This window comes from Rhinopithecus roxellana, chromosome 13 (genome assembly GCF_007565055.1).
Source record: "Rhinopithecus roxellana isolate Shanxi Qingling chromosome 13, ASM756505v1, whole genome shotgun sequence".
Lineage (NCBI taxonomy): Eukaryota > Metazoa > Chordata > Mammalia > Primates > Cercopithecidae > Rhinopithecus > Rhinopithecus roxellana.
In genome coordinates, this window is record NC_044561.1 from 106,570,321 (window position 1) to 106,592,913 (window position 22,593).

Consider the following 22,593-nt stretch of genomic DNA (forward strand, 5'->3'; position numbering starts at 1 on the left):
CTTGTCTTTGAAGTTATAGACAAGTAAGCAGCAAATCTCCACTGCTGCAAGGTGAAAAAGGAAGTTCCTTGGCCTGGGCTCTTTGTGGGAAAGCATATGAGTTTAGATGGCAACTTTAATCTGCTTCCAGAATGAGTGAAGGTGCTGCTACTTTGGAAAGTTTAAAGAACTTAACAGTTTTTCCTCCTTTCTTGGAAAGTTAAACAGATTTTTTTGATTCACTTTTGTGGGTCAGAGTAGTTAAGAAGAGTTCAGTGAAAAAAGCAGTTGATCTTTTGCTAACTAGTGGCTTCTTTCTCTTTACTCTGTGCATTTTCCATTGCCTAGCAGTAAATAAATAAGTAAATATATGTATATGTATATCTAAGAAAGAAGTACTCCTAAATATCAACCCTGACCCCAAAGTCACACTTTAGTGTTTCTTTAAATGTCTTCAGAAAGTTGCTTGTAGTTTTAGATTTCTAATAACTCTTACAGAGCAGAATTTAGGATTTGGGGATCAGTCTGCCCATGTAGCATTTGTTCATTTCATATTTATTAGAGATGAAACAGATGACCAAAATTCCATTTATCGCAGACTCTCCTTTTCCTTTGTAAATGTTTGGATATCCATTTTCACACATTGTAATGCCCATTAAAGGAAGCTCAGGTTAATGTTTTCAATTGTGGGTGAGTTTGCTCTGCTTCGGTGATATGGAACATTTTGTTCTGCTGTTTCCATTGGAGGAGATTAACGAGGCTAAATGGGATGGCATATTGAAGTCATTTTTGTTTTTTGTTTTTATTTTTATTTATTTTATTTTATTATTATTATTATTATTTTTATTTTTATTTTTGAGACGAAGTCTCACTCTGTCGCCCAGGCTGGAGTGCAATGGCATGATCTTGGCTCACTGCAACCTCTGCCTGGTGAGTTCAAACAATTCTCTCACCTCAGCCTCCTGAGTAGCTGGGACAACAGGCACATGCCACCACGCCTGGCTAATTTTTGTATTTTTAGTAGAGACATGGTTCCACTGTGTTGGCCAGGCTAGTCTCAAACTCCTAGCCTCAGGTGATCTGCCCACCTCAGCCTCCCAAAGTGCTGGGATTACAAGCATGAGCCACCGCACCCAGCCAGTCATTTTGGGTTTTCTTTGGTTATTTTGGATGCCTTACTGGGACCCACTCAAAAAACAAGCAAACAAACAACAAAGCAAAACAAAACGAAAAACACTTTCATAAATGTCTATCTCAAAACCTTTCTTACTTTCTCCAAATAGAACTAATGCATACACATTCTTAAGATTTGCTCAGCTGTACCTCCTTGGTTCTGACCTAATCCTCTTCTGCAGAAAATTTCATCTCACATCAAAGCCTCTTCCCTCCTTCTGCTGCAAAGTTGTTGAGAGCTCTCACAGACTATCAGCTCAGCTTCAGCTAAGCTTAATGAGTGCTTGTGCACAATGCACCCCAGGTAAAGGAATTCAGAAATCAAAAGACATGATCACTGAGAAGGAGAAAATGCAGAGAAGTGATTTCTGGAGAGCACAAACAAAATCAGTATTATACCCACTAAGGTCTTTGTTGAGTAATGATAGATAAAACAGCCTAAAGGGAATGATGTCAGGAGATCTAAAACAATCATTTAGCATCGCCTATCAGCATTGTATTCCTTGTACACTGTGGGAATGAATAGCTAGGAACCCTGGACTCTGACCCCTGTTTCAGTGGAACAGGGACACAGATTTCACACTGACAAAGAGCTGCCTGAAGGAGTCTTGTCATTTTGTCCGTTGAGAAGGGACACAGCCTCAAGTCTTCTCTCAAATTCTAACTCAGGGCCCCTCAGACAGTCTGAGCCTGCTATATGGTTCTTGGTCTCAAAGAAGAGTTCTGAAGCAGGCTGTCTACATAAGATTCAAACCACCCATTAAAATATTATTCAATTTGGCATCCGTTAGGCATTAACAATTAGACTAGCCAATGCAGTCACAATATTGAAATTGGTATGTGCATGTAGATACAGCCCAAGAGGTTAAATAATTTTAGTGTTGTTAAGAAAAAATTATTCTGATTTTTTTTTTACACAAGGACAATTTTAATCCCGCATTTTCCTATAGTAACATCCACTGCTGGCTATCTATGGATTGAAACTGCATTTGCTAAGAACTGTGGAGCACATGATGATACGGGCACACAGACATCTTCCAGCACCAACAGAATACATATGTAACACATACCAGATAGTCTCAATGGATAGATGTGCTTCAAAAGTAATTCCATTTAGTAAAATTCATAGTTAATGCAGAATTTCATGTTTTAATTTTACATCTTTCGAATACTTTACATTTTTCTAAGTTTTTTTTTTTTTAAAAAAAACCTCATTCAAGATTATAATTTGCATGGCAATAAACAATGGTTTCATGGGCTCTAAGTTTCTTAGAAGTGCTCACAGCAATTTAGAACACCACGAGTCTTCCTTCCACTTTGCAGCGTCTGATTTAAAGTTAATTAAATTCATCTAATGCATCATTAAAACTGTCATTTTGTCTTGTGAGATGTTTCAATTGCTATTTCCAGGACTATATATTGAGCATGGGTGTACAGTATTTTTAATTGGTTAGCAGAATTTTACTCACTTAATTTATAGCCAGAATAAGAAACTCTAGCCTCTCTGAATGACCTTCCACTCAGAACAATGATGATGATTAATGCCTAAAATGTATCTGAGGTGCCCCGCCTTGACATTACCAAATGTTTCCAAGTAATCTTAGAAAATATGATTATTTAAACATATGCATAATATTCTACCACACAATGTACCATCACTTTTTTAACTATTTTCCAATTGTTCATTTATAACATTTGCAATTTTTCATTATAAATAATATTGTGATCAATACTTTCATCCATAAGTTTTACGCAAGACTGGTTATTTCTTCTAATGTCTTCTAATGTCAAAGAAGTGGCTTACTGGTTCAAACAGTGCACATATGTGGTTTAAGGCTTTTAGTATACTTTACCAAATAATCTCCAGAATAGCTCGAACAACTCCTACCAACAGTATGTTATTGTGCCCATAGGGTGGACTTTGTAACAACAAAGCAAATTCAACCACAAATCTATTAGATTCACACCGATCTCAAAACTATCACATGAAAGAAGCAAGGAGACATATTACTGGTTAGGAAGCCAAATTCAAATTCTTTTAAAAAATCACTCAGCTTTAGATCAGTAGAATAATCAACAAAAATGCTCCCCATAAAAAGTCTACCAGGTTTTTCAAAAAATATAGTTAAAAAGAGAGAAAGAGAAAGTCAGGCCGGGCACAGTGGCTCATGCCTGTAATCCCAGCACTTTGGGAGGCCAAGGTGGGCAAATCACGAGGTCAGGAATTTGAGACCAGCCTGGCAAACATGGTGAAACCTTGTCTCTACCAAAAATACAAAACTTAGCTGGGCATGGTGGCGGGCACCTGTATTCCCAGCTACTCAGGAGACTGAGGCAGGAGAATTGCTCGGACCCGGCAGGCGGAGGTTGCAGTGAGCTGAGATTGCGCCACTGCACTCCAGCACAGGCGACAATGTGAGACTCTGTCTCAAAAAAAAAAAAAGAGAGAGCGTGAAAGAGAAAGTCAGTACCAAATGACCAATTTTTTTTTTTTTTTTTTTTTTTTAGACGGAGTCTCACTCTGTCATCCAGGCTGGAGTGCAGTGGTGCGATCTTGGCTCATTGCAACCTCCGCCTCCCGGGTTCCAGCGATTCTCATGCCTCAGCCTCCTGAGTAGCTGGGACTACAGGTGCACGCCACCATGCCCGGCTAAATTTTGTATTTTTTTTTAGTAGAGACGGGGTGTCACCATATTGGCCAGGCTGGTCTCCAACTCCTGACCTCATGATCTGCCCATCCTGGCCTCCCAACGTGCTGGGATTCCTGGCCTCCCAACGTGCTGGGATTACAGGTGTGAGCCACCGCGCCCAGCAAATGACCAAAATTTTTTATTTGGCTAAATTCTATTAATGCACGAGCATGACAGTCTCCCTGTTTATTTGGCTTTGGCAATTAAAAAAACAAGCAGCCTTGTACAGAACAGTGAAAATGCCGAGGACGAGGGCAGTCTGCAGTTTTACCGTAGAATATATATATATATATACACACACTACAGTAAATATATATATTCTACTGTAAATATATATATATTTTATATATATTTATAAAATATATATATATATATATATATATATATATATGCCTCCCTTTGGCCATATCAACTCCCAGTTCAGGCCATTAAATACAGACAAATTTTAAAATTCACGTCTTTACTTCTCCAAGATCTTCGATGCTGTCATCATCTACCTCTGGCCATTTTTTGGAATGACATCAATTATGTCATCTGTAAAGTCTCCCTGAATGATAATTTCATCCTCCCCATTACTGAGGCAGCACAGGAGAATTTTTGAGCAAAAAATCTTTGTGCTTCTTTAAGATCAATTTCAAAACTTGCAAGGCCACACACTCTTGTCACATATTTCTTCTTTGCCCTGGGAATTTGGGCTATAGTAACCTTTTGTGGTACGGTCTTTTTTTGTTTTATTTGGCATCTTCCACCTCTCTTCTGTTTTTTCTTCTCTTCTTCTTCCGCTGCTGTTCCTTGACCCTCACTAATTCCAGCTTCTTGTTTGGGTGAATTTTCTACAGTAAGTTTTGCAAGTTCATTTGGAAAATTCTTCTCTCACCATTGTCTACAATGAGCAACATCAGGCATATATTCATAGTACTCTACTCTGTTGGTAATGAACAGACTCCACAACAAAGGACTTAAAGTGGGTAATCGGCATCTAACTTAGCACTGTTCCTTGGGTCTCCTTTGCAATCAGTCCCACTGGATTCAGAAATCTCAGCTCACTGCAACCTCTGCCTCTGTGCTCAAGCAATCGTCCCACCTCAGCCTCCTAGGACCACAGGCACATACCACCATGCCTGATTAATTTTTTGTATTTTTGGTAGAGATGGGGTTTCGCCATGTTGCCCAGGTCGGTCTTGAACTCCTGACTTCAAGTGATCTGCCCACCTCAGCCTCCCAAAGTGCTGGGATTACAGGCATGAGCCCCTGTGCTGGGCCTTCATCTTTTATATTTTTTAAAATTGCAGATAAACGTGAAGCTCCCTTTACTGATTAACTCCAATTCCCACAACTCTTCTATTTATTTCTTTTCCTGTGTACTTTTCTCCTCTCTCCTTTCCTTTTCTGCCTGTTTTGTACTCCTGTCTTTAATTTAAAAATCTAGTGAGTTTAACATTTTATGTTTTTAGGTTTTTTTGTTTTAGTTTGAGTTGTCATTATTGTGTTTTTGTTTTTGTGTTTTTGTTTTTTTTTATTTTGAGACAGGGTCTCACTCTATCACCCAGGCTGGAGTGCAGTGGCATGATCATGGCTCACCACAGCCTCAACCTCCCAGGCTTAGGTGAGCCACCTGCCTCAGGCTCTCAAGTAGCTGGGACTACAGGCATGAGCCAATGTACCCTGCCGTGTTTAACATCATATATGCCTCTCTCCTAAATAGCCATTTTTAGAAAAGACTGATTTAAATTGATATTTACCTCACATGGTCCTCAATGGAAACAGGTTTCCATCTTATTATGAAAGCTATGATTATTACATTATATAACGCTTTTTTTTTTTTTTTTTTTTTTGAGACAGAGTCTCCTTCTGTCTCCCAGGCTGGAGTGCAATGGTGTGATCTCGGCTCACTGCAACCTCCGCCTCCCGGGTTCAAGTGATTCTCCTACTTCAGCCTCCTGAGTAACTGGGATTACAGGCGCATGCCACCACGCCCAGCAAATTTTTTGTATTTTTAGTAGAGACGAGGTTTCATCATGCTAGTCAGGCTGGTCTTGAACTCCTGACCTCGTGATGTACCCACCTCAGCCTCCCAAAATGGTGGGACTACAGGAGTGAGTCATTGCACCCTGCCAATGCTTTTTCTTATATGACTTTTTTTGAGACATGGTCTCACTCTGTTCCCCAGACTGGAATGCAGTGGCACAAACACAGCTCACTGCAGCCTTGATCTCCTAGGCTTAAGTGATCCTCCTGCCTCAGCCTCCCAAGATAGCTGAAACTATAGGCATGCACTACCGCGCCCAGCTAATTTTTTTAATTTTTGTGGAGATGAGGTCTTGCCATGTTGTCCAGGCTGGTCTCAAACTCCTGGTCTCAAGCAATCTTCCTGACTCTACCTCCCAAAGTGCTGGGATTACAGGCATAAGCCTTGGTGCCCTGTCTTGTGTGACTTTTAAATTGCCCCTGAGGGCCGGGCGCAGTGGCACATGCCTGTAATCCCAGCACTTTGGAAGACCAAGGAGGGCAGATCGCCTGAGATCAAGAGTTCGAGACTAGCCTGGCCAACATGGTGAAACCCTGTCACTACTAAAAATACAAAAATTAGCCTGGTGTGGTGATAAGCACCTGTAATCCCAGCTACTCAGGAGGCTGAGGCAGGAGAATCGCTTGAACCCGGGAGGTGGAGGTTGCAGTGAGCCGAGATCACGCCACTGCACTCCAGCCTGGCAACAGAGCAAGACTCCGTCTCAAAAAAAAAAAAAAAAAAATTGCCTCTGAAGGCATGTCTAGAATTCAAAGATATTTTAATCTACTTGCAGCATTAGAATGAACTTATGACATCTCAATATTACAACTTTGGGGAAAAACATTCTACTGACTGTCTCAATTCTGGCTGAATTAGCTAAAAACTAAAATCAATTTTAAGTTATTAAAATCCCATTACTTAGGCCACAGCTCATTTTCAATCAAAAACATTATTATTCTTACCAGAGTTAGCTGGAAATCATTGTCTGTTTTCAGAGGTCAGATTTATTCTCAGAGGGCAAATCCTCACAATGAAAGAAATATTCAGGCCAGGCACAATGGCTCACCCTTGTAATTCCAGCACTTTGGGAGGCTGAGGAGAGAGTGTCTCTTGAGCCCAGGAGTTCAAGACCAACCTGGGCAACATTGTGAGACCTCACCTCTACTAAAAAAATAATTGGCCTGGTATGGTGGCTCACACCTGTAGTCTCAGCTGCTTGGGAGGCTGAGGTGGGAGGATCGCTTGAGCCCAGGAGGTCAAGGCTGCAGTGAGCTATGGTCTTGCCATTGCCTTCCAGCCTGGGTGACAGAGCAAGATCCTATGTATAAAAACAGAAAGAAAGAAATATTCAACGGAATATGTTGTAGCCTCTCTGAAAGGGATGCCACTTATTTGGAATAATTGCAAGTCAACGTTAGAAAAGAACTCAAAAATCGAATAATTCATCAGCCTGGGCAACATGGTAAAACCCCATCTCTACCAAAAATACAAAAAAAAAAAAAAAAAAAAAAATTAGCCAGGCATGGTGGCGCATCCCTGTCGACCCAACTACTAGGGAGGCTGAGGTGGGAGAATTGCTTGAACCCTGAAGGCAGAGGTTACAGTGAGCTGAGATGGCACCACTGCACTCCAGCCTGAGTGACAGAGCGAGACCCTGTCTCAAAAAAAAAAAAAAAAAAAAAAAAAAAAAAAAAGAGCCACCCTGTAAAGCAGGAAATTCAAGGAGACTGCCAGAGGGAAAAGGCTGCAGAGTCTGGAGAAGAAAGGGCACTCCTGCCTGCTACACAGAACCACTTTAGAGAGGGGGGCCCAGCAGGAGCCACACAGAGGTGAGTGTGGAGCTCTCTAGGAGCTGCAGACCGAAATCAGGGGTCTGAGGAAATTAGAAAGGCCCGAGACCCCATACGTGGAACCACTCTCTTCTGCATACCCAAGGCATTTGTTTCACTTGTGCCTCAACTCTAGCACTTCTCCCTCCTCCTTTTGTTAGTTACTTGTCTCTCTTCCCTGAAGCACTGAAAGCCATTTAAAGGTAGGGCATCCGTTCTTCACATGTATCGAACATACAGTAACTTGATTCAGTTGACAGAAACATTTCCTGAGGCCTTATTTTGCACTGAGCACAATGTTAGGCCCTGGGTTGGTGTGGCCTGGGGGTGGGGTAGTGGGTATGGAGATGAATAAGGCACAGGTTCTGCCCTTGATGAATCCTCAGTCTAGAAGAGGCAGACAAATGAACAAATAATTACGATAGAATGTGTTCAGAGAAGAGAGATTAACTCCCCTGGAAGGGAGAGCCGTCAGATAAGACTTTTGAATAGCATTCAAAACATATTTGTTAGCCAGGCTCAGTGGCTCATGCCTGTAATCCCAACAGTGTGGGAGGCTGAGGCAGGAGGATCACTTGAGGTCAGGAGTTCAAGACCAGCCTGGGCAACATAGCAAGACCCCCCCATATCTACAAAATATTTTAAAATTAGCCAGTCGTGGTGGCGTGTGCGTGTAGTCCCAGCTACTCGGGAGGCTGAGGTGGAAGGATCACTTAAGCCCAGGAGGCTGAGATCACAGTGAGCTATGATTGTGCCACTGCACTACTGCCTGGACAGCAGAGCAAGACCCTGTCTCTAAAAAATTAAAATATAAGTAAAAGTAAATGTGATGATTGATTGGCTATTCTAGGACAACACTAAGTAAATGAAACATATTGCCACCCTCATGCTACCCCAGAAATTATGTCTGATCATGGACATTACTGATAAACCTGAGTGGACTTTACTGAAAGTCCTTCAGCTAGCCTCATATGCTCACCCCAGCCAGGCTCTTGCCGCAGCTGTAACATAACCCAGGTGAGTGGAAGATGTAGGGGGAAGCAGGGTCCCCCTGCAGCTGCTGAACATCTGGTGTACAGAATTGAGGTAACTAATAATGACAGGTGGTTCTCCCCTGGACCCTGACCCTCAGAATTTGGGACAGCTAGTTTGGCTAAGAAACTAAACCCCAACAAAATTGTGTATTGCCTTTCCCAAGTTTTAGCATTTCAGAAACAGTGGCTGATGAACCAGAAGGGTAATAGAGTTTGAGAGTATCCCAGGGCAAAAAGGGGCCTCAGGTGACAGAAAATACACGACAAGCAAGCTGTATGTTTTGGTGACAGAGCAGTAGTTGTTGAGAGCAAACTCCACCCTGAATTTGAACTACGAAAGGGAAGGAGAGTCCTACAAATTCCTCAACATCGTTGTCACAAACTGTATATGACTCTCCATCCAGCTTCTTTAAATCTTTTCAGGCTATGTCAGGTAGCATCCGGTATTTTATTTCCATAATATCATCCTTTGTTTTTGTTTTTATTTTTATTTTTAAGACAGGGACTTGCTCTGTTGCCCAGGCTGGAGTGCAGTGGCACAATCATGGCTCGCTGCAACCTCAACCTCCTGAGCTCAGGCAATTCTCCCACACCAGCCTCCTGAGTAACTGGGACCACAGGCGTGCGCCACCGCGACTGACTAATTTTTAAATAATTTGTAGGGACGAGGTCTCCCTGTGTCACCCAGGCTGGTCTCAAACTCCTGGACTCAAGCGATCCTCCCACCTTGGCCTCCCAAAGTGCTGGGAGTACGGGTGTGAGCCACTGCACTTGGCCATCCTGTGTTTGTTTTTTTAATTACAAAGTAATAAAAAAGTAAATAAGACACGCTTATTTTTAAAAATTCAAATACAGAAGTACATAAAGGAAAACATGCATGTTTCTACTTCACTCTCCATCCTCAATCCCACTCCTAAGGAGCAATCATCACTTAAATGTTTTTCCTTCCAGACGTTTTTCTCTGCATATGCAAACATGTACATATTTGAATGTTTTGATATTTACAGGATCATATTTTTTATAATTTTTTTTTTGAGATAGAGTCTCACTCTGTTGCCCAGGCTGGAATGCAATGGCACAATCTCGGCTCACTACAACCTCCACCTCCCGGGTTCAAGTGATTCTCCTGCCTCAGCCTCCTGAGTAGCTGGAATTACAGGTGCTCACCACCATGCTCGGCTAATTTTTGTATTTTAGTAGAGACGGAGTTTCAGCGTGTTAGCCAGGCTGGTCTTGAACTCCTGACCTCGTGATCCACCCGCCTCGGCCTCCCAAAGTGCTGGGATTATAGGCCTGAGCCACCGTGCCCAGCCACTTTTTATAATCTTTAATTTGTTTCGGTATTACATTTTTAAAATATACTCTGAACCAGTACCAGTCTAGAATGATGTGCCCCTTTCAACAAGACACTTTCGCCACTGTAGAACTACACTACTACTACCTAAACTGAAAGAAATCAACAACCTCCCCTGCCCTTATGTATCTGTGATTGTGGATGAGCCACATGCAGGTTATAGGAATATCATATACAAACATTCTGAGGTTTTTCAGGGCCAGAGAAGCCATTATGGACCCAGAGAAAGCTATGGACCGTCTCCCTGAAAAATCACATATGCACAATGTTTCGCAGACAATTTCGAGGTCAAGAATTCCCTCTTGCTATCATTTCCCTTTCTTCCCAAGTATATGCTTTGTTTCAAAAGCCTGATCAAAGGAAAGCCTGCCTTCATCTGCACTAACCTGAATGAATCTGCTGAAGTCTGCAGCTGCTCCTCCATGCTGGGGTCCAGCTGATACTTTTTGATTTCTGTTCACTTTCCTTCATAGGGATGAACCTCACCCAGACTCCCCAGGTCTCTGGCCATTGGTGCTTGGCAGGGCTGGTGGAAGCCACTATTATGACTAACTGAGCCTAGTCACTTCCCCTCCAATGCCAGCTTGCTGGCTACCCAGACACTCTGGCTGCCTTAACTAGTGTCACTAGCAAAGCCCAGGGCAGGCTGTCAAAGTTGTGCCTCATGAACACCTAGTGTGGTCAGCAGCTGACACTATTCACTGTCTTCAAGAAGGCTGCTTAAACAAACAAACAAAAAATACTAAAACAATGTTAAAATAAAAATTAAAAGGGAAGCCAGGCGCAGTGGTGCCCCTATAGTCCCAGCTACTTGAGTGGCTGAAGCAGGAGGATTACCTAAGGCCAGGAGTTTCAGGCCAGCCTGGGCAACACAGTGAGCCCACATCTCAAAAAAGTTAAAAAGGCCGAGTGCAGTGGCTCACGCCTGTAATCCCAGCACTTTGAGAGGCTGGGGTGGGTGGATCACCTGAGATCAGGAGTTTGAGACCAGCCTGGCCAACATGGTGAAACCCAATCTCTACTAAAAGTACAAAATTAGACGGGCATGGTGGTGGTGCATGCCTGTAATCCCAGCTACTCAGGAGGCTGAGGTGGGAGAATCGCTTGAACCCGGGAGGTGGAGGTGCCTTTGCCTCTTCTTCCGTTCTCATCTCTTGCTACACCTCCGTCCCAATAGGTACTTAGTCATGCTACATGACTGGGAGACTGTAGTCCTTTCCTTTGCTGTGGGGAACAAGGCCTTAACCCTGAAGGATTAAGATACAATGCTATCCCCAGTGCTGTAGCTAAGGGGATTCCCTCAGTGCATACTCAGGACGCTGAGTGTACCCTACTCAGGGATGATCTCGACACTGTTGTCTCCTATATTCCCTCAAGCAGAGATCTTACATATGAACATACACGTGTGCACACACATCCACAAGACTCCTGGGTTACATCAACCAATTGCACTGCACCCGTACAAACCCTCATTGCTGTTACCACTCATGAGGGACACACTCACTGCTATTAATACAATTGCAGCCCCAGAGCGGAAGAGGGAAGTGAATCAGGCGCCGGGCAGTGGGCTGCTGAGCTCGGCTTGCTGAGGTAGAGGCAGCGCCAAGAAGAGGCCTTTGCCGCTGGTAGGGATTGGGATGTCGAAGAACAGTGTCGTCGGCCCGGTTCCGGAAGGTGGACGTGGATGAATTGACAAGAACAAGTTCGTGGACGAAGAAGATGGGGGCGACGGCCAGGCCGGGCCCGACCAGGGCGAGGTGGACTCCTGCCTGCGGCGAGGAAACATGACAGCTGCCCTACAGGCAGCTCTGAAGTACCTCCCTATCAACACCAAGAGTCAGGCAGTGAAGGACCGGGCGGGCAGGCAGCATTGTCTTGAAGGTGCTCATCTCTTTTGAAGATGATATTGAAAAGGCAGTTCAATCTCTGGACAAGAATGGTGTGGATCTCCTAATGAAGTGTATTTATAAGGGATTTGAGAGCCCCTCTGACAATAGCAGTGCTGTGTTACTGCAATGGCATGCAAAGGCACTCGCTGCTGGAGGAGTAGGGTCCATGGTTCGTGTCTTGACTGCAAGAAAAACCGTGTAGTCTGGCAGGAAGTGGAAACCTGCCTCAGGAGTGGGAATTGCTGGTACAAAGACCAAAACACCCAAGCGCCGCCGCTGCCCTGGGGGTGGCGTCTGTTTCTCTCAGCTTTGTCTTCTTGCTTTTTCGTATCTGTAAAGAAGAAAATTACAGGTCAGTTTTCCTTTAATGAAAATTGGGATAATATAGAAGAAATTGTGTTAAAATATAAATGTTTCATCCTTTCAAAACCGTTTCAGTGATGTTTATACCAGTCTGTACATGGTATAATTTACATTCAAGTTTAATTGTGCAATTTTTAACCCCTATTGGCTGGTTTTTTTGTTTTGTTTTGTGTTATTTTTACCTAATACTGAGAGATTTGGTCAGAATTTGAGGCCAGTTTCCTAGCTCATTGCTAGTCGGGAAATGATATTTATAAAAAATATGAGAGACTGGCAGCTATTAACATTGCAAAACTGGACCATATGGACCATATTTCCCTTACTTAAGCAACATATGTTTTTGGAATAAGTGGTGGGTGAATACCACTACCGAGTTCTAGCTTTGTTTCTGCTTGCCTCCTGATTATCTGTACTGTGGGTTTAAGTGTGCTACTTTCTCTCAGCATCCAATAATCATGGCCTCTCAATTTATCTGTGGTCACCCAGGGTTCAAAGGAAGAAGTCTTGCTCTATACAAATGTATCCATAAAATATCAGAGCTTGTTGGGCATGAACATCAAACTTTTGTTCTAATAATATGGCTCTGTTTGGAAAAAACTGTAAATCAGAAAGAATGATTTGCAGAAAGGAAGAAAAACTATGGTATAATTCAAACTCTGGGCAGCCTCTGAATGAAATGCTACTTTCTTTAGAAATATAATAGCTGCCTTAGACATTGTGAGGCATACAACTAGTATTTAAGATACTATTTAATATGCCCCATAAATGCCTTCAGTGTTCTTCAGGGTAATTGGGATCTCAGAAGATTTGGTTCAGATCCAAACAAATACACATTCTGTGTTTTAGCTCAGTGTTTTTTTAAAAAAGAAACTGCCACACAGCAAAAAATTGTTTACTTTGTTGGACAAACCAAATCAGTTCTCAAAAAATGACCGGTGCTTATAAAAAGTTATAAATATCCAGTAGTTCCAAAACAAACCACCTGACCAAGGAGGAATTCAGCTTGTGATTAGTATTTACATTGGACACCAGTTTTATAATCACTGACTTATGTGCAAACTGGTGCAGAAATTCTATAAACTCTTTGCTGATTTCGATACCTGCTTTTTGTTTCATTTTGTTTTGTTTTGTAAAAATGATAAAACTTCAGAAAATAAAATGTCAGTGTTGAATAATTTTTAAAAAATATACAATTGCAGTGGGCTTGTACAAACTTTCCATGGCTTTCCATGCCCTCTTTTCCAGGCTTAGTCAGATTCAGTCACACTTATGCATTTGTAAATTCTTCAGCTCTTAAGGAAGTATAATAAGTGGCCCTTATAAAATCTTTCTCTGTGTAACTATTTAAGCTGCCCAGTGGCACAGTGATGGGGAGGCAAGAATCGGATATGAGGAATTTGCTATGTTCTGAATGTTTATGCCCTCTCAGATTCGGATGTTGAAATCCTCACTGCCAAGGTGATAGTGTAAGGAGGTGGGGCCTTTTGGGGGTGACTAGGTCATGGTGGCAGAGCCCTCATGAATGAGACTAGTGCCTTTATAAAAGAAGCCCAAGGGAAACCCCTTCCACCTTGTGAGATTAGAGAGATGATGACTGTCTATGAAGAAATAGGCCCTCACTAGATATTGAATCTGCCTGCACCTTGATCTTAGACTTCCCAGCCTCCAGAACTGTAAGAAATAAATTTCTGTTGTTTAGAAACCACCCAGTCTATGATATTTTGTTATAGTCACCTAAATAGACTAAGACAGGATTCATAGAATTTAAGGATAGCAGGTAGATTCTTTCTTTCATTTCACAAATTTTTGTCAAGTTGCTACTCTGTGCCTCATACTCTATACTAAGTCATATAGTCCTATCCTCTTATGAAGGGGGCCTGCCCCTCCACACCTGTGGGTATTTCTCATCAGGTGGGACAAGAGACTGAGAAAAGAAATAAGACACAGAGACAAAGTATAGAGAAAGAACAGTGGGCCCAGGGGACCAGCACTCAGTATATGGAGGACACGCACTGGTGCCAGTCTCTGAGTTCCCTCAGTATTTATTGATTATTATTTTTACTATTTTAGTGAGGGGAGTATAGCACGGCAACAGGTGGGGAGAAGGTCAGCAGGGAAACATGTGAGCAAAGGAATCTGTATCATGAATAAGTTCAAGGAAAGGTACCGTGCCCAGATGTGTATGTAGGCTAGATTTATGTTTTTCTTTACCCAACCATCTCAGTGTAGCACAGAGCAACAGAGCAGTATTGTTGTCAGTATATCTTGTCTCTAGCCACAGGGCAGTTTTCTCCTATCTTAGAATAGAATAAATGAGAATGATCAGCTTTACACCAAGACATTCCATTTCCAGGGAGGAGCAGGAGACAGAAACCTTCCTCTTATCTCAACTGCAAAGAGGCCTCCCTCTTTCCCTACTCCTCCTCAGCACAGACCCTTTACAGGTGTCAGGCTGGGGGATGTAAGGTCTTTCCTTTCCCATAAGGCCATATCTCAGGCTGTCTCAGTTGGGGGAAGCCTTGGACAATACCCAGGCTTTCTTGGGCAGAGGTCCCTGTGGCTTTCCGCAGAGCATTGTGTCCCTGGTTAATCAGAATGGAGAATGGCGATGACTTTTTACCAGGCACACTGCCTGAAAACGTATTGTTAACAAGGCACATCCTACACAGCCCTAAATCCATTAAACTTTGATTCAATACAGCACATGTTTCTGTGAGCACAGGGTTGGAGCTAAAGTTACAGGTTAACAGCATCTCAAAGCAGAAACAATTTTTCTTAGTACAGATCAAAATGGAGTTTCTTATGTCTTCCTTTTCTACATAGACACAGTAACAACTTGATCTCTCTTTCTTTTTTTTTTTTAGAGGGAGTCTCGCTCTGTCGCTCAGGCTGGAGTGCAGTGGCACAATCTCAGCTCACTGCAAGCTCCGCCTCTCGGGTTCATGCCATTCTCCTGCCTCAGCCTCCTGAGTAGCTGGGACTACAGGCACCCGCCACCACACCCGGCTAATTTTTTTGTATTTTTAGTAGAGACGGGGTTTCACCATGTTAGCCAGGATGGTCTCGATCTTCTGACCTCATGATCCACCTGCCTCTCCCTCCCAGAGTGCTGGGATTACAGTCGTGGGCCATCATGCCCAGCCTGATCTCTCTTTCTTTTCCCTACACTCATTTATTTATTTATTTATTTATTTATTTATTTATCTATTTATTGAGACAGAGTCTTGCTCCATTGCCCAGGCTGGAGTGCAGTGGCACAATCTCAGCTCACTGCAACCTCCACCTCCTGGGTTCAAGCCATTCTTGAGCTTCAGCCTCCCAAGTAGTAGGCATGCACCACCAAGCCCGGCTAATTTTTGTATTTTTAGTAGAGATGGGGTTTCACCATGTTGGCCAGGCTGGTCTCAAATTCCTGGCCTCAAGTGACCCACCCGCCTCAGCCTCCCAAAGTGCTGGGCTTACAGGCGTGAGTGCCAGGCCCTATCCCCTTATTTTAAAACTGAGAAAGCTGAGACTCAGATGGACCTAGGGTCACACAGCCATTTAAATGACAGGTTCATCCAGGTGATCTTACTCATGTGTCTGGATTCTTCTTTTTATCCACCATGCTGAAGAGAAACTCATCTTAAGTCCTAAATAGTAACTTAATGGAGATGATGAATTTAAAAGGAGAATTGTCATCAGAAATATCACAGATCAAGTAACAGTGTGGAGTGGAAAGACAGTTGAGAAACTTAGTTACACAGCTACTGATTGCTGTCAGCATTATTGTCCTGCTTTTTTTGTTTTGTTTTTTGAGACAGAGTCTTACTCTGTCACCCAGGCTGGCGTGCAGTGGCACAATCTTGGCTCACTACAACCTCTGCCTCCTGGATTCAAGTGATTCTCCTGCCTTAGCCTCCCAAGTAGTTGGGATTACAGGCATGCGCCACCAAGCCCAGCTAATTTTTGTATTTTTAGTAGAGATGAGCTTTCACCATGTTGGTCAGGTTGGTCTCGAACTCCTGACCTCAGGTGATCCACTTGCCTCGGCCTCGCAAAGTGCTGGGATTATAGGCGTGAGCCACAGCGCCCGGCCTAGCATCATTGTCCTGTATTAATAGCAGGGAGTGTTTCTCTGATGAGTAGTAACAGCAACGAGGTCTGTACAGATCCACAAACCTTTACCCGTAATTGCAAAATCCCAACACCCTGAAAACTATAAGGTTTTGTTTCTCCTTTGGCAACTCATTTGGCAGCAAAATCTGAACTTACCTGAAGACATTTGGCAACAAAATGCGTCCTGAATTGATGTGAATCAATTCATAGTCTCTATTCATCCTCCCTATTATGAAGATCAGTGCCTTTTTGCTATAGAAGCATTAAGATTTTTATTATAGGGCTTTCCCAGACCCGTATATGTGGTTTAATATAATATATGGATGATACTACTTTTCTAACATCCACAAAGTTCTGAATTCTAAAAAACATCTGACGCCAAGGGTCCTAATACATCTAAACATTATGGACCTGTATTACATTTAGAATATACATATCCCTCCAGAACTGAGGTAAGGAATACTGGTCTTTAACTCTCTCCCTATAATACCCAAATAAGATTTACTCCACTGAGACGTCACCAATCCAAGACTCAGTCCAATTGTATGGTTCTACCAGGAGAACTGTTTTAAACTAACCCCTAGGATTCACTTGTCGTGAGTTAGGCTGGGGATTTGACCTGGTGAGATCTCCTGCCTGCCCATTATGCAGTGACTAGTGTTTACATTAGGCTTGTGGCTGCTCTGATGGTGAAGTGAGCTTGTACCTACATTATCAAGTGTTCATGGCAAGTGATCAGTGTGGACTTTGGTCCCATGGATATTGGCCTCTGGTCATGAGCTGTCCACTACCCCTTAGATTTGTAATACTGAATTGGACTGTTGATTCAGTCCCCTCATTCTCAATCCTGTTCCTGGGTCTAAGTTAATCTTCCCCCAAACTCCTGCCACCTTTTTCTTTCTTCTTTTCTTTTCTTTTTTGGTACGATCACAGCTCACTACAGCCTCAACCTCCCAGGTTCAAGCAATCCTCCCTCCCACCTCACCCTCCCAAGTGGCTGGGACCACAGGTGTGTACTATCACACCTGTGGGCGGCCAGCCACCCAGGTGCCATGGCAAGAGACCGAGGGCACAAGTTGTTTCAGTATAATAAAGAAAATATACAGAATAAGAATAGTTACACTAGAAATAGATTATAGATATGATTATATATGAATATCATTAATCATTAGTTTGTAGCATTACTCTTTATTCCAATATTATGATAATCTTTGTTCTACAATTATAACCTAGGAAAAACCAGGCAATACAGAGATAAGAGCTGAAGGGACACGGTGAGAAAGTGACCAGAGACAAGCATATAAGCCCTCTGTCACACCTGGACAAGGCTACTAGAGGGCTCCCTGGTCTAGCAGTAATGCCAGCACCTGGGAAGGCACCCGTTACCTAGCGGTCCTTAGTCTAGTGGTAGCGTCAGTACCTGGGGAAGGCACCAGTTACTCAGCAGACTGGGAAAGGGACTCTCCCTTTCCCCGGGGGAGTTAGAGAAGACTCTGCTCCACCACCTCTTGTGGAAGGCCTGACATCAGTCAGGCCCGCCCACAGCCATCCAGAGGACTGACTATCTCCCTGTAATGCTGTGCTTCAATGGTCATGCTCCTGGTCTGCTTTCATATTCCACCCTGTACACCTGGATCCACCTTCTAGATAGCAGTAGCAGAATTAGTGAAAGTACTAAAGTCTTTGAAATGTATAGAAGAAATAATGGCATAAGCTGTCCTCTCTGTCTCTCCGCCTCGGCTGCCAAACAGGGAAGGGCCCCCTGTCTGGTGGACACATGACTCGCGTGACCTTACCTATCATTGGAGATGGCCCACACTCCTTACCCTGCCCCCTTGTCTTGTATCCCATAAATAACAGCGCAGCCAGGCATTCAGGGCCACTACCAATCTCCACGCCTTGGTGGTAGTGGCCCCCCGGACCCAGCTGTCTTTTCTTCTATCTCTTTGTCTTGTGTCTTTATTTCTACGATCTCTCGTCTCCGCACATGAGGAGAAAAAACCCACAGACCCAGACCCAGTAGGGCTGTACTCTACAACACCGGGCTAATTTTTTAAAAAAATTTGTTGTAGAGATGAGGTCTCACTATGTTGCCAGGCTGGTCTCAAATTCCTGGGCTCAAGGAATCCTCCGCCTGTGGCCTCCTAAAGTGCTGGGATTATGGGCGTTAGCCACCATGCCTGGCCTCTTTTTCTAATTCAGATTTTCTGGCCACTCTCACTTCTTTGCAGAAATTCCCATTACAGTTTTTGGCCCATGAGTATATTATTTATGGTAAGGAAAACCCAAAGACATAAAATAACTACACATACCGCCTTCCAATTAATAACATGCCTCTTGTAACTTGCCTTAATCGAGCTTACTTGTTCTTGTTTTTGAGACAGAGTATCACTCTGTTGCCCAGGCTGGAGTGCAATGGCACAATCATGGCTCTCTGTACCCTCAACTTCCTGGGGTCAGGTGATTCTCCCACCTCAGCCACCCGAGTAGCTGGGACCACAGTCTTGTGCCACCACTCCCAGCTAAGAGCCTTTTGTTAATCAGAGCGTCTCCCCACCACATTCCACCACATCTTCATCCTTTACTTTCCTTGTTTTTTGAAGTTGAATTTCTTTCTCTTTCTTTCTTTTTTTTTTTTTTTTTTTTGGAGACAGTTTCTTTCACCCAAGCTGGAGTGAAGTGGCATGATCTCAGCTCACTGCAACCTCCTACCCCTGGGTTCAGGCAATTCTCCTGCCTCAGCCTCCTGAGTAGGTAGACTTATAGGCACCTACCTACTCAGGAGGCCACTGCCTGGCTAATTTTTGTATTTTTAGTAGAAACGGGGTTTCGCCATGTTGGCCAGGCTGGTCTCGAACTCCTGACCTCAGGTGATTCATTCGCTGCAGCCTCCCAAAATGCTGGGATTACAGGCGTGAGCCATCGGCCCAGCCGGGTTGAATTTATTTCTGATTTGCCTTCCTAATTAATACCCATTAAAGCTAGATGCTGTTATTTGAAAAATGGTCTTTTTAGCAACAATCAGAAGCTAAAAATTAAATACAACATTGCTTTTGGAAGAGGTCAATGATACAGAATAAAAATTTTAAATATATATTTAATTTTATGTAACTAAAATATTATCTAGTTTACAAATATTTCATATTTATATTCCAAATGTTACTGTATTGAATCCTTATGAATTCTAGACAGCATGGTATAATAATAAGTTTCAAAACATTATGATAACTATTCATGATGTAGATTTTTCCTCTGCATCCACAATCCAAGCTTACCAGTCCTAGCTCTTGTCTTACTAGGACCCAGTCCTGTACTAAAACAAATCTGAAATCTGATAAATTAATGAGAAATATTATCAGCACATTAGCCTTTTAATAAACGTCATCAATATCTTTACCTGATGAAATAGTTGGACTGGGTGCAGTGGCTCACACCTGTAACCCCAGCACTTTGGGAGGCCAAGGCAGGTGGATCACTTGAGGTCAGGCGTTTGAGACCAGCTTGGCCAACATGGTGAAACCTTGTCTCTACAAAAAATACAAAAATTAGCCGGGCGTGGTGGTGGGTACCTGTAGTCCCAGCTACTCGGGAGGCTGAAGCAGAAGAATTACTTGAATCCAGGAGGCGGAGGTTGCAGTGAGCCAAGATTGCACCACTGCACTCCAGGCTGGGCAACAGAGTGAGATTCCATCTTAAAAAAGAAAAGAAAAGACAAGAAATAGTTAAGTGGTCCATTGGTTAATAGATATTGATGGAGCAAACATGATGTTCTTGTTCCAATCCGTCATGATTCTTACAATCTAGATGGGGTTGGCAAACTTTTTCTGTAAAAGGCCAGATAGCAAATATTTTATGCTTTGTGGACCATATAGGGTCTCCGTTGGATATTCTTTTTTTTTTAATAGCATCATTTTAAAATGTAAAAACTGTTCTTACTTCCCAGACTGGATAAATGCCATATGAAATGTGAGAAGGGCAAATGAGTACCGTAGTCACTAAGGGCTTTGATGACCATTGACAAATGATAAGTAAATAAATGTTTGTATAGCAAGCTAAGCATTGCAATCAGTGGGAAAGGACAAGCATCATATGGGGACCAGGAAGTAGACAAGCTTGGTTGGAATTCATTACTTCCTGTGAGAAAATATAAAGCTGGAAAGGATGGCAGAGAGCCCCTGGCACTGAGGAGTTAATATCCTAGAAGGGGGATGCCATATATATATATATAATATATACACACAAATGAACAAATACGGCCAAGTGGTGGCTCACTTTGGGAGGCTGAGGTGGGAGGATCGCTTGAGCCCAGGAGTTCAAGGCCAACCTGGGTAATAGAGTGAGCCCTCATCTCTACAAAAAAAAAAAATTTTAATTAGCCAGGCATGTGGGCACATGCCTGTAGTGCCAGCTACTCAGGAAGATGAGGTGGGAGGATGGCTTGAACCTGGGAGGTTGAGGCTACAGTGGCCCAAGATCATGCCACTGCACTCCAGCCTGGGTGACAGAGTGCGACTCTGTCTCAAAACAAACAATGACAACAGAAAAAAAACTATATGAGCTTGAGTTAGAAAATATAGGCCAGGTGCAGTGGCAGTGGCTGGTGGATCACTTCAGGCCAGGAGTTCAAGACCAGCCTGGCCAACATGGTGAAACCCCATCTCTACTAAAAATACAAAAATTAGCCGGGTGTAGTGGTGGGCACCTGTAATCCCAGCTACTTCAGAGGCTGAGGAAGAAGAATCGCTTGAACCTGGGAGGCAGAGGTTGCAGTAAGCCAAGATCGTGCCACTGCACTCTAGTCTGGCTCACAGAGCAAGACTCTGTCTCAAAAAAAATAAAAAGAGTTAGAAAATATAAAATGCTTAGCCTGGCCAACGTGGTAAAACCCCATCTCTACCAAAAAATACAAAAATTAGCCTGGCTTAGTGGTGGGTGCCTATAGCCCTAGCTACTCGGGAGGCTGAGGTAGGAGAATTGCTTGTACCTGGGAGGTGGAGGTTGCAGTGAGCCGCGACTGTGCCACTGCACTCCAGCCTGGGCAACAAGAGTGAGACTCCGTCTTAAAAAAAAAAAAAAAAAAAAAAAAAAAAAAAATTCCAGCTAGCAAATAAATAAATACATAAATCCAGGAGGTCTATGTTGACAGGTCCATCCTCCTGACACAAACTATACCTGCATTCCTTCTCTCTGGGTTTGGGAATCTAGGGTATGAGCCAACATCTAGGCTTGTCTGAAGGAGCCACTTACCTCTGCATCTTTCTCACTGATTCTTAATTTATTAGCCTTATTCTGTGCACCTTAATAAAACCTCTGCTACTGTGAGGCCCTGCTGGGGGCCCTTCAACAACTCTGCCCAGGCCTAGGGTCTCCTGGGGCCACAGACATTAAAAAAACCAGAAGCAGCCAACACACCACCCTCTGGACAGCAGAGACCAGTGCAATGCATTCCTTTTATCTTTGCTCCAATCTCCTGTTCCTAGCCTTTCTTCCTCTTCCCATCTCTCTTCTCTCTTCTTCCCTCATCAATTCCCCTTCCCCATCCTAAGCCTTGCTAACCCTCCGACTCCACCAGGACACTTGCCTAACAGAGTCACAACACCAGCCCAAAGAAGCACAAAGAAAGCAAGAAGGCCTCTTACCATTACCCTGACCCACCCATCTGACCACCTTCTCTGTCCCACTCAGGCCTCCTGGGATGGATGTCACCCGCCTACTCCTGGCCACCCTGCTGGTCTTCCTCTGCTTCTTCACTGTCTACAGCCACCTGCCACCTGAGGAGAAGCTCCAAGATGACAGGAGCCTGAGAAGCAACTCCTCTGTGAACCTACTGGATTTCCCTTCTGTCTCTATTGTGGGTAAGTCACCTAGCCTCTGGGCTCTGGCCCAGGAGAGGGGCTGCAGGAAACCAAGCATGCTTCCCGGGGTGCTACCAGGATCCACTGTCATGGACAGCTCCTTCTTGCTCGTTCCATGAAATAATCCTGGGAGAATAGGGTCCCTTGACTCATTTGGTTTGGGAAAGCCCTGCATGCCACCAATCTAATATGCAGCTTAGCATATGGTAGAGCCTCTGAAAGCCCTGAAGTTAAGACACTTGCTAAACTTTGTTTAACGTAGCATTTCTGAAACTTAATGAATCACAGAACTCCTGTCAACAGTAACAAATTTCAGGA

At 43.4% G+C, this 22,593-nt stretch overlaps 1 protein-coding gene and 2 pseudogenes across 1 annotated transcript in view; 2 read left to right on the top strand and 1 right to left on the bottom strand.

The window, feature by feature from the left end:
* The window catches only part of ASIP (agouti signaling protein), a 159,566-nt gene that overhangs the window by 127,649 nt on the left and 9,324 nt on the right, over positions 1-22,593 (top strand). Inside the window, exon 3 of the mRNA XM_010386492.2 lies at positions 22,106-22,275. Within this exon, the coding sequence (XP_010384794.2) occupies positions 22,106-22,275 (170 nt within the window). The remainder of the gene's footprint in view (positions 1-22,105; positions 22,276-22,593) is intronic.
* Positions 3,363-4,885, bottom strand: LOC104680557 (annotated as a pseudogene).
* Positions 8,596-12,180, top strand: LOC104680558 (annotated as a pseudogene).